Source organism: Malania oleifera, chromosome 1, assembly GCF_029873635.1.
Source record: "Malania oleifera isolate guangnan ecotype guangnan chromosome 1, ASM2987363v1, whole genome shotgun sequence".
Lineage (NCBI taxonomy): Eukaryota > Viridiplantae > Streptophyta > Magnoliopsida > Santalales > Ximeniaceae > Malania > Malania oleifera.
Genome location: NC_080417.1, coordinates 58,637,202 through 58,649,932, shown reverse-complemented (window position 1 = coordinate 58,649,932; position 12,731 = coordinate 58,637,202). Strand labels below are relative to the sequence as shown.

The 12,731-nt window shown below is 36.5% G+C and overlaps 1 protein-coding gene across 2 annotated transcripts in view; it reads right to left on the bottom strand.

Annotated features, from left to right (window-relative positions):
* LOC131153191 (uncharacterized) overlaps positions 1–12,731 on the bottom strand; it is a 135,496-nt gene that overhangs the window by 42,944 nt on the left and 79,821 nt on the right. For both annotated transcript variants that reach the window (XM_058105336.1, XM_058105343.1), the window contains one exon: positions 5,619–5,785. In XM_058105336.1, coding sequence (XP_057961319.1) covers positions 5,619–5,785 — 167 coding nt within the window. The remainder of the gene's footprint in view (positions 1–5,618; positions 5,786–12,731) is intronic.

Genomic DNA, 12,731 nt, shown 5'->3' with positions numbered 1-12,731 from the left:
GGATTAGCTTGCATGGGGGAGGCTGGGGAAGAAGAAAGTTTGACTTTGTAGTAATGGATATTTTTTAGTTCATGGTAGTCTGGATTGATTATTTCCTTTGGACCAATGAATTGTTGATGTAAATTTCTCAATCACTTGAGTAACACTTTAATTTGACTGTTGGATGGATGATGATTGAAGAATAGATTAATTTGGATTTTGGTTAGCTATTTTTAGCTTATTTTAATGAGTTAACTAGTTTTCTTTTGTTGTTGCTTCTGCCTGTGAATTGAGATATTTCATGGAGTGTAGTTTTAGTTTGGATTGAATTTGCAGTTGCAGGTATGGCCTTGCATGCTTCTAGGACTGCACGAGTGTGGGCTGCTGTCGCAAGCCCAACCTCAAGTTGGGAACATTACACACAATAATTCTCACCTTTTTATCCACTGTGAGGTTGCTAGGATACTGCAGAGTAATTTGTCTGCTGTTTTCGGTCAGGTGTTAATGCGTCCATTATTATAAGACCTTCATCAAGACTGGGTGTTTAAAAGAGGCAGAAAAGGGATGTTCTTGTGGAAGTATTCATGCTTTGGATCCTTCAGGTTTGAGCTTAGAAAGAAAATGAGAGTCTTTCAAGAAAAATTCACTCCACCTTGACTTTGGGACAGAGCTGTGTTCATAACTTCGTTTTGGGCTTTGTCTTTTGGGTTTTTTTGAGGAATTTCATCAGGTGATTAATGATTTGCAGCGAGATTGGAGGGATACCTTTGTTATTGTTAAGATTTGATTAAAAATGAATGACCTAACTTGAAGATAGGTCTCTCCCTATATTTATAATACAAATTTAAATAAATTCTAATGACAAAAATACCCTCACTAACTCTCACTAATTAACATACTAACACACTCAATAATAAAAATATTAAAAGACATATATAACCTCTAACACTCCCCCTCAAGCTGGAGCATAAATGTCATAAGCTCCTAGCTTGTTACAAATCAATCTAATACGAGCACCCCCGCCCCAACGCTTTGGTAAACAAATCAACAAGCTGCATGTCCGACTTCACATAAGTGGTTGTAATGAGCTTCTGCACAAGTTTTTCCCAAACAAAGTGGCAATCAACTTCAATGTGCTTTGTCCGCTCATAAAATACCGAGTTAGAGGCAATATGAAAAGCAGCTTGATTATCACATATCAACTTCATACGCTGAGAATGCGGAAAACCCAATTCTTCCAACATGTTCTTCAATAAGACAAGTTCACAAGTAGTGTGAGCCATAGATCTATATTTTGATTCAACACATGACCTTGCTACCACGGTTAGTTTCTTACTTTTCCAAGAAACCAAATTACCACCAACCAAGATACAATAGCCAGTGGTGGATCTCCGATCAGAAGGTGATCTAGCCCAATCTGCATCTGTATATCCATGGATATAAGTGTGACCTTGATCCCGATGTAAAATACCTCTCTCAGGTGCACCTTTAAGATATCTCAAGATACGAATTACTACGTCCCAATGGCTTGTCCTCGAAGAGTCTAGAAACTAACTCACAACATTTGTTGCAAAAGATATATCCAGCCAAGTAACTGTGAGTTAATTCAACTTTCCAACAAGTCTTTGGTATTGTCCAGGATTAGGTAACAAATCACCCATATCTGGCATCAACTTCTTGTTAGGATCCATAAGTGTATCAACCAGTTTAGATCCCAACAATCCAATTTCATCTAATAGATAAAGAAAACACTTCCTTTGAGACACAACAGTTCCAATACGAGATCTCCATATTTCTATACCCAAGAAGTATTTCAACGGTCCCAAATCTTTGGTTTGAAACTTAGTCTTTAGAAAAAGTTTGAGATGCTGAATACCTTTATCATCATCACTTGTAATAACAATATCATCCACATAAACAACAAGAAGGATCATACCTAATGAAGTATGACAATAAAACACGGAATGATCCACAACACACCGGTGAAGACCAAACTCAAGTACTACAGCACTAAAACAGCCAAATCATGCTCAAGGAGACTGTTTTAAACCACATAAAGCCTTCTTGAGCCGACACACTAAGCATGACTCCCCTTGAGCAACAAACACAAGTGGTTGCTCCATATAAACCTCCTCCTCAAGGTCACCATGCAAGAAGGCATTTTTTACATCTAATTGATGCAAAGGCTTGTGACAAGTAGTACCCAAGGAGATGAACAAACGTACTGATGTAGGTTTGGCAACCGGAGACAAAGTATTAGAAAAATCCAGACCATACACCTGAGTGTATCCCTTAGCAACAAGACGAGCCTTTAGACAAGCCACAGAACCATCACGGTTGACTTTCACATTGTAAAACCAACGACAACCAACCACAAACTTGTCAAAAGGAAGAGGTACCAAGTCCCAAGTACCATTGTCATGTAAAGCATTCTTCACTTCAACCAAAGCATCCCTCCACCTTGAATGGACTAAGGCTTCCGAAATAGATTTAGGAAGGGTAATAGATGATAGAGCAGTGACAAAACAATAATAGGATGGTGATAAGGAGTCATACGAAACTTAGTTGGAAATGGGGTATTGAGTACATGTGCGTTTACCTTTCCAAACAGCAATAGGAGGATCAACATCATGGAAAGTATGAATTGTGCACTAAAAAACTCTTTAGCATTATCACTTCGAAGTATTCTAACAAGCAAACCAAATTGAGTCTTTATTTTAGAACAAAAGGATACATGAAATAACTCAGAACGGTCTTTTATCAAATACAACCAACTCACTTGAATAATCATCCACAAGGTTACAAAATACCGGAAACCAAAATTGGACACGACCCTACTAGGACCCTATACATCTGAATGAACTAACATAAAAGGAATTGCAGCCCTTTTATTGACCTAGGAAGCAAAAGAAACAGGATGGTGCTTTCCCACCTGACAAGACTCACTATCAAGACTAGACACAAAACTCAATCTAGCAGCATGACATTTTAACTTTTCCAATGAAGGATGACCTAAGCAACAATGGGTTTGGAAAGGTGTGATAGCAATAGCGCAGGCAGTAGAAGGAGATAGCGGCTCAAAGTGATAGAGTCCACTAGCTTCACGCCTTCTGCCAATCATCTTCCTCATCTTCAAATCATGAATAACCATATAATCAGGGAAGAATGTCACTGAACAATTCGTGGATTTAGTAATTTTTCCAACAGACTTAAGATTGAAAGGAAATTTAGGAATATATAAAACCGAAGGAAGAGCAATAGAAGAAGTGGGATTTACTATCCCAATTCCCTTGGCTGCAGTTGTGGATTTATCAGCAAGAGTAACACAAGGTAAATTTGTAGGATATTGAAAAGTAGAGAAAAAGCTAGGTATACCTATGATACGATCAGTGGTAGCAAAGTCTATGACCCAAGTACGAGGACGAGAAGTACTATATGATAGGCATACTGTGTGCTTACCTAATTGGGCAAGAGATGCAATGGGAAGAGAAGCTTGTTGTAACGCTTGATACTGCTGGAACTTGGAATACTCTTGCTCTAACATAAAGACCATACGTTGCCCCCCACTCGACCCCAAAGGTAAGGAGTTGGTGGTGGCTGCATTGACTACCCCCAAAGGTGTGAAGTTAGTGGTGGCTGCATTGGCAACACGTGAAGGTCTATCGTGAAGATCCCAACATTGCTCAATACTATGATTATTTTGCCCATGATGAGTGCACTTGCAAGGAGTACCTATTCCTCGTCCGTATCTACCACTACAACTACTCGAACCACCGCGATAACTTCTGTGGTTGTATGGTAGAGAACCAAAATCACTCTATATAGCAAAGGCTGTCAACTCAGAGCTAGAGACAAGAATAGGAGAATGCGTGCTAAAGGAAGCATGAAGGACACGAGAATAAACATCAACAAATGATGGAAGCCTGGCACTACTACGTATCTGGGACCAAACTGCCTCAAACTCAGGTCTCAAGCCTGCTAGAACACAGAACTGTCATCTGCTCCCTCTTCTTTTGCATCTCACGAACGTCGGCAGTCATATGTTGCACGACATTAAGCTCCTAATGAATACGCTTCTTCTCCCCAAAATAATCTGCAATGCGCCTCTCTCCTTGTTGTAACTGAAAGTACTCTTGGCATAAATCATACATATGCGTAATGTTACTGGACTAAGAGGTTTGACATAATCCCAAATCTCCTTGCACGTGCCTAGATGCATACACATCTGTGCAATCTGTGGCTCCATTGAACTACATAAAAGGGAAACAATCAAGGCATCTTCCTAAACCCACACGTCTTTTCTCTTCTCATCAAAAGACTCAAATTGGAGCAAGTGGTAAGATTTCCCTTATCTTGCTAAATAAATCCGAACAACTTTAGACCATTGAACATTGTTCTTTCCATCCCACTTTTGAGTCATTATTTGCAGCAGCGAAGTAGGAAACAAATTTTTGGGATTCATAGATTCCATCCCAACACTCACAAATCAGCAATCACACCAAGAAGGACAATTAAAACTAATCGGGGCAATCACAAACTATGTGAACCACCGACACAACGATGGACAAGGTGAACAACTCACCAATGGATATAGCACTGCCACAGCCTCACAACTAAACATACGAACACTGCCACGGCTCCAAAAAATTCGCAAGGAAGCCTTCACAAACCCTGAACAGAAATTAACGGAATACGCGAGTGCATGGTAAAAAACGGTGGAATTTTTTAGCAAACTGACCCAACAACTTGATAATATAGTCTAAAGAAGGAATCAGAGCATGGCAAAAGAAGAAAAAAAAAAAGGCCAGAACTGCCCTCACGGTCCAGCGCGTGGGGTCGGCCCTACCGGCATTTGGCTGGCGTGTGGGAGGCCCTCTAGCAATGGGGTTCTATGGGGTGAGTTGTCAGAGGGGGGGGGGTGTTGGATCTCATTATGGGTATGTGGTCGGTTTTGTGATTTAGTATGGGATAGAGGTGCATTAGGGAAGAACGGCCACACGAATGGTGTTTTCTGACGATGGTTGAGGGAAATAGAGTTTAGATAGGATCATACTCTAATATCATGTTAAGATTTGATTAAAAATGAATGACCTAACTTGAAGATAGGTCTCTCCCTCTATTTATAATACAAATTTAAATACATTCTAATGACAATAATACCCTCACTAACTCTCACTAATTACCATACTAACACACTAAATAATAATAATAATACTAAAAGACATGTATAGCCTCTAACAATTATATATAAGATACGTGTGTGTGTGTGTGTGCGCACGCATGTGCATGTGTGTTTTTACAATTTATTTTTGGTTCTTTTCCTCCTTTTTTCCACAAGGAACCAACTTTGTCCACCTTTCAAAAAAGATTATCAGGGTCACTGTTCTATCAGTTCTTTCCATAGACCTAATTTTGCTGAACCAATATCAGCGACCATACAATGGCTAGGCAAGTATTCAAAGATAACATTTATTTTGCATACAAACCTCATAAATCATCTCTAGATTTGATTGTTAAATGAATTTTGAGCACTCCCCTCTTCTATAAAAACATACAAAATATTCATTTCAAACAACAACAACAACAGCAGCAGCAGCATTCCAACAATAACAAGAATTAGAAAAAAAAAAAATACAAACCTGAAATCCTAACAGTTTTCAATCGCTTTTTTTCCTCCACTATTCGAGCTTGCTTATCCTGGTATATTTTCCAACGTCTATCATCTATCAAACCAATTTCACGTCCCAAAGGTGTGAGCCGACTATCAGCATTATCAGATCGAAGAAGTAATCGATGTTCTGAGCGGCTGACGGGACAACATAAAATTGAATAAGATTTGGAAGCAAATAAGCATTTAAAAAAAAAAACGAGCAGAAAAATAATCCCCAAAAGGAAAATCAAGATATGATTTTAAGGTTGACAATCAAACTACAGCAAATTGTGAGAAACATATTTGACTTCAAACCACTGATAATCCCATGAGAACTATTTGGCAGCACAATAACATTGTCTAAAGAATTAGGTCCAGAAGGAATACTAAGACATATTCATGAAAACTATTGTTTGAATTTATACAAATACAACACCAACAATAACAAGCCTAAGTCCCACTAAGTGGGGCCGCTTACATGAATCTTTTTCCTCCAATTCACCCGATGGATAGTGTTTTCCTCTATTAGATTAAGGGCTATTAAATCCTTCCTCACTACCTCATTCCAAATTATTTTTAGGCCTACCCCTACTCCTTTTCATGCCTGAAACAATAACTAACTCACTCCTCCTCATAGGTGTTATACTAGGCCTACGCTTCAAATGCCCAAACCATCTAAGCCGCCCCTCCTTTATCTTGTCTTCGACTAGTTCTATGCCTAAATTATTTCATATATGCTTATTTCTTATTTATCTTTTAATGTTATACCACTCATCAACCTTATCATTCGCATTTCAACAACTTTTACTTCTTGTACATTATTGGCATTGATTCTGCTAAGCACAACCAATCAGATAAAAGCCTTAATTTTTGGGGGTACTTTGGCCTTACAAATAATAGAATAAAGAGGGAAAAAAAAAAATTAGAATGGGCCAAGAACTCTCAAAATCATTTACAAGAATATATCCCAAATTATCCAAGGACTAAGAATGAATGCCCCTCTCAAAAGAAAGATGACAATTATTTAGTAAAATCAACAAGGAAGACAACCCAATCGATTCTCTATCATTAATAGGTCTCCTAAAATGAAAACCGCAAGAAGCCAAAGGACTATCTAAATCACTAACAAAGAAAGAAATAACGCTATTTTGCCCTAAGCTCAAACGGAAGCGACAAGGAAATGTGTTGATAAGACACCATTCCCGAACCAAGGGTTCTTTCAAAAAACAAATCAAAGAACCCTTCCACCATAAATTTAGTGTGAGTCAATGAGGGTTAAATCTGAGAGATAGGTCTCCACAAACTCTCCAAATAATATTGACAACTAGCATTGGTATCCCCACCATTCTCACTCAAGCCAAACTCGCTTCTAGTGACTCCATGCTAAAGGAAAGAATCCTCTATGGGAAAGTTCCAAAGCCATTTAGCTAAAAGAGCGATGATCTCAGACACCAACTTTCCAAGGCCCAACTCACCCCCAATTTAGACATGCACACCACATCCCTATGATGATGCTTTTGTAACTAACAAGACTCAAACTCAAGACTAGACACAGAACTCAATGTAGGAGCTGGTTGTTTTAACTTTTGTAATGATGAATGACCAAGACAACGATGGATTTGGAGAGGTGTAGTAGTAGTAGACTAGCGGTGCAAGTGATAAAAGGAGATAATGACTCATAGTAGTAAAGTTCACCAGCATCACATCCTCTACCGATCATCTTCCTCGTTTTCAAATTCTGAATGACAAAAGAATCAAGAAAAAATGTTATACAACAATTCATGGATTTTGTAATGTTGCCAATTGACACAAGATTGAAAGGGAACTTGGGGGTATAAAAAACAAAAGAAAGAGAAATATTGGAACTGATATTTATCATCCCTAGGAAAAACTGGTTAAGAGTTCATTATCAATACAATTTATCTATGATTAAATGGTCTAGATTAGTACCACAAAAAAGGCGAAATAACGTCAATCAACATTGTACGGTTCAAAGAAAAGATTCTTACCAGTAGTAGTGGACCCATCAATTAGGGTAACACCATGGTCTTAAATTTCCACGAAATCATCGAAATTTCCGTCGAAATTTCGGGTTTCCATCACCCTCGAAATCGAAATGGCAGTCGATTTCTGTCTTGTATAATATCCGTCGAAATTTCAACAAATCATCCGAAATTTATCGAAATCTCGAAATTTTAGCGAAACTTGTCGAAATTTGAACTATGCAATGAAATTTCCCCGAAATGCAAATGAGAAATTTTGGAGTTAAGTGAAATTTCTCTCTTAATTAATTTTATTTATTTTTATCGAAACAAAATATTACTACAAGTGCTTTTGAAATTTATGAAAAAGTAAATTTACAACAACATTTTATTTAACCATTCATGTCTAAATTATCATTATTTGTATAATAAATAATATTTAAATGGTTTATGAATTTCATTTGTATTAACTAATCACTAAATATGTTTAATGGACATTATCTTACAAATATGTTTGATGCACATATTATATTACAACTTCTCCACCTCATAGACAGCATAGATGTATTTACTTGTAATGTATTAGTCCTAAAACTTAAATTGTTATGTCTATTAATCATTTCTAAAGCTTTATAAAATAATTCCATGCTTACTAGTTATTTCCGTTATTTTTTCAAATCGAAATCGAAATTTTCATCGAAATTTCCGTACTTTTGGAGCTTCGAAATTTTAGTCGAAATCGAAATTTAAGACCTTGGGTAACACTAATCCTAAATTTCCACGAAATTGTCAAAATTTCCTTCGAAATTTCTTATTTCCATCACCCTCGAAATGGAAACAGCAGTCAATTTCCATTTTACATAATTTCCATCGAAATTTCAATGAATCATCCGAAATCTCAAAATTTTTGTGACACTTGTCAACATTTTCACTACAGAACGAAATTTCCGCAAAATTCAAATGGGAGATTTAGGAGCGAAGTGAAATTTCTTTCTTAATTTTCTTTATTTTTTATTGACACAAAAAGATTATTACAAGGGCTTTTGAAATTATATGAAAAAAATAAACTTACAACGGCATTTTTTATCTAATCATTCATGTCTATATTATCATAATTTGTATTAGGAATTCCATTTGTATTAGATAATGCACATTATCTTACAAATATATTTGATACACAAATTATATTATAATTTTTCCACCTCATACACAACATATAGATGTATTTAACATGTAATTAATTAGTCCTAAAACTTATATTATCAAGTCCATTAACCATTTCGAAAGTTTCATAAAAGAATTCCATGCTTTACTACTAATTTCCAATGTTTTTCAAATTGAAATCGAAATTGACAGTGAAACTGAAATCTTTGTCAAAATTTTTTGTATTTTTGTAGCTTCCAAATTTGAGTCAAAATTGAAATTTAAGACGTTGGGTAACAATGTAACATATGGTAGGCTTTTAAGAATAGAAGGTGAAAAAGAAGTTAGTTATACCTATTCTATGATCAATAGGGGCTGAAACTATAATCCAAGGACTAGCATGGGAATTACTAAATGACAAGCAATCTATAGGGTTACCTATCTGAGCAAGAGATGCAATATGAAGAGAGAAGCTTGCTAATGCATGATGTTGCTTGAACTTGGAATACTCTTCCTCTAACATAGATACAATACGCTGCTTTCTAGTCAAGCCCTGGAAGAAGTGGAGGTTGCATTGGCAATGTATGGTGGTTTACCATGAAGATCCCAACATTGCACGATCAAGTGAACTCTATGTCCAAAATAAGTGCACAACAAGCACACGTCCCAAGGGGGACCTCTACCACGTCCATCCCTTACACTAGACCGCTAGAACCACTGTAAGGGAACTTTTGCAATTGCCTAGTGAGAAACCAAAATCTTCTTGTGTAATGAAATCACCCTTCTCAGAGCTAGAAGTTGAAACTTCAAAAGTAATGGCCAAGAAATGCATACTGGGGGAAGCATAAAGAACACAAGAATAAATATCAACAAAGGATAGTAATTTTGCACTACCAAGGATCTAGGACCAAACTGCCTCAAACTGGAGTTCCAAACCTGCCAGGACCCAAAGGAAGTATCATCTGCTCCCCTTGCTTTTGCATCTCATGGCCATCGGCAGTTATGGGTTGCATGATGTTAACTTCCTCATGGATGCACTCCATCTCAGGAAAGTACTCTATAAACTCCTCTCCCCCAACTGCGACTCAAAATACCCCAATAACATCAAGGTTAATAGTCGAAACATTTGGAACAACCACCGCACAAGGTGACCATCAGTCCACCACAAACAAGTCAAATGTAAACAGGCATAAGCCTGCCACAACACCAAGAACTTAACACATGCCCCCAAGAAACCAATGCACATCCCTAACATTACCACACAACGATTTACAAAGCGCTATGAGTGAAAAATTGAAAAATGTTGAATCTTTGAACAAAATAGAAGACCAACGAAGCAACAACGTGAAATTATGATGTATAGAAGTATTTAGGACATTCTAGAAGAAATCAGAGCAAAATTATTGCTCAAATAACTCTCACACACCAGTGCATGGATTCGAAGCTGATGGCTTCTAAATGGGCAGGGTAGCATGCAGGACACCCTCTAGCTGTGGAATTTTATAGGGCAGCAGATCGGCAAGCTCTGTGGGTAGTTATGTGGTTGTTTCATTGAGTTCTTAAAAGCAGCAGCATCCAATATTTTGCTAGCAACTTCAGTGTTTTTCAGCAACTCCTGGGCTTGGTTCTAGTCTTTGGTGATACAGATGATTCTAGAGAAGGTTTGAGGATTAGGGTTTGGTTTTGGTGGCGGACCGGAGGCTATGCATTTAGAGTTTAGGTTGGATCTTGCTCTAATACCATGTTGAAGTATTTGGCAAACTGAAAGACCTAATGTCATTAATAGGTCTCACCCTCCAAACAATGACCCCAATACCCTCATTAACTCATGCCTACTAACGCAGCAATAACACAGGCTAAATGACCAGAACAACCACAACAATAGATACAGCTATTATTTTTCAGAAAATAAATTAGAGTTCAAGGAGATGCAATGGGGCACATTTTCGTTTCACATTCATGTAATAATTCTAATATATATATATACACACACACACACAAGCCAATCACCAAATAAGACATTTGACTATTTAAGTTAAAGGGCTTATTATCTTTTTCTTTTTATTTATTAAATATTGATGACTAAATTAAGTAAATTTATTATTTTCATATCTTAATTTTGAGTTCTCGTACAAATTAAGTTCATTAATTATAAAGATTAAAGTGTGTGTTTATTTTTCTAATAAATGTGATTTTTTAGGTAAAAACTCATCGTTTCTTGAAATGCATATAACATCTCAAATCATTCAGCCATTTTTATAGAAGAATGTAGTATTGAATTTGAACACACACTAATTTGTAGATGCACTTAAAAGTAACATGCGTCTCACAAACTATTGTGCTAATATTCAATATGTTATATTTGCTTAAATATTTGAATACAACATATCCATCTCTCATCCTCTCTCCACTCAAAATATCCATGTTCTTCTTCTTTCTCTGCCCCTCTCCCCTCTCCCTTTGTCTCTCCGCAGATCTTCCCCTCTCTCTCTCTCTAAAATCTTAAATTGGAATATTTGGTCGAGAGGTTTTGTGTTTGTGTGTGTGTGTGTGTGCGTGTGTATGTATATATTTTATATATTTTGCCCTCTATTTTTAACCTCCATATTCTGCTACATTTGACTTATTTAGCCAAAACAATAAACTTTGCTCTCTAATTAGTTATTTTCCACGCAACAGCATGTTTGATTTCAATGACATTTTCTATTGTAAAAAACAAGTAAATTCATGAACTACAACAGCCATTCTTTTAGGTTTCTTCATTTCTAACATAACTATTGACTTCATTTGCAATTGGATTAACACCCAAAATGAGGCTACAGGAAGTACAACCATTTATCAACTGATTTTTAAAATACTTTCAATTTTAGTCATTTGCCACACAACGGCATGTTTGAATTTTGATTTCACTGACATTTGTTGTTGTAAAAAGCAATAAAAATCATGAACTTCTACATTATACACATTATTTTCAGTTCCTTCATTTCTAAAATAACCATTGATTTCTATTTGCACTTGGATTAATATAACACCCAAAATTAGGCTACAGGAAATACCATTTATCTACTGATTTTTAGGATCGTTCTATTTTTTTGTTTTCTGATATGTATAAATTTGTAAGGAAGACAAAATCAACATCCTGTAGTGCAGTGACTGCAAACCATAGATCTGGAAGAGCTACTAGATCCCAAGTGTCATTATCCTATAACACAAGCATATCTTCAACCATTGCAATTCTCCTCATAGAATGGGATAAGGCTTCAAAGACGGACTTACCAAGAGCAACAATGGATAGAGGAAGAACAAAAGACTGGTAAAAGAGTAATAGGAAATCATAGTTGTTGACCGGAAAAGAAAACTGAATATTCCACTAACTTATGAAGAAGATTACATTCCCTTTAAATAGATGATAATTCTCATCTAATTTTAGGGATATTTACAACCTACTGAAAATAGAATATTCTATTTTAAATGGAAAGCAGTAAAATAGGAAAGACTATCTACAGAATCGGGTAACATGCTACCCAAATCCCCTAAGATCGTGGAACCAAAAATAGCCAACAAATCAACTGATTTGTTAGCTGTAAATCTCCTAAAGATCAGCCTCTAATAAAGGCTGACAGATATCTAATAATTTAACACTCCCCCTCAAGTCGGGCTGTAAACATTGATTAGGCCCAACTTAGAACTCAGATCATCAAAATTCTTTCTTGGCAGAGCCTTGGTAAGGATATCGGCTGTTTGGAGACATGTAGGAACATACAACATCTTGATTATTCCTTCCTCTATTTTTCCTTTTATGAAATGTCAATCAATCTCCACATGTTTTGTTCTATCATGATGCACTGGGTTGTTTGTAATGTTGATGGCTGACTGATTGTTACAGAACATCGTCATGTGTTCTTCACTTGAAATTTTTAATTCCTTTAGAAGCCTTCTTAGCCATATTCCTCCACAGATGTCGTGTGACATTGCCC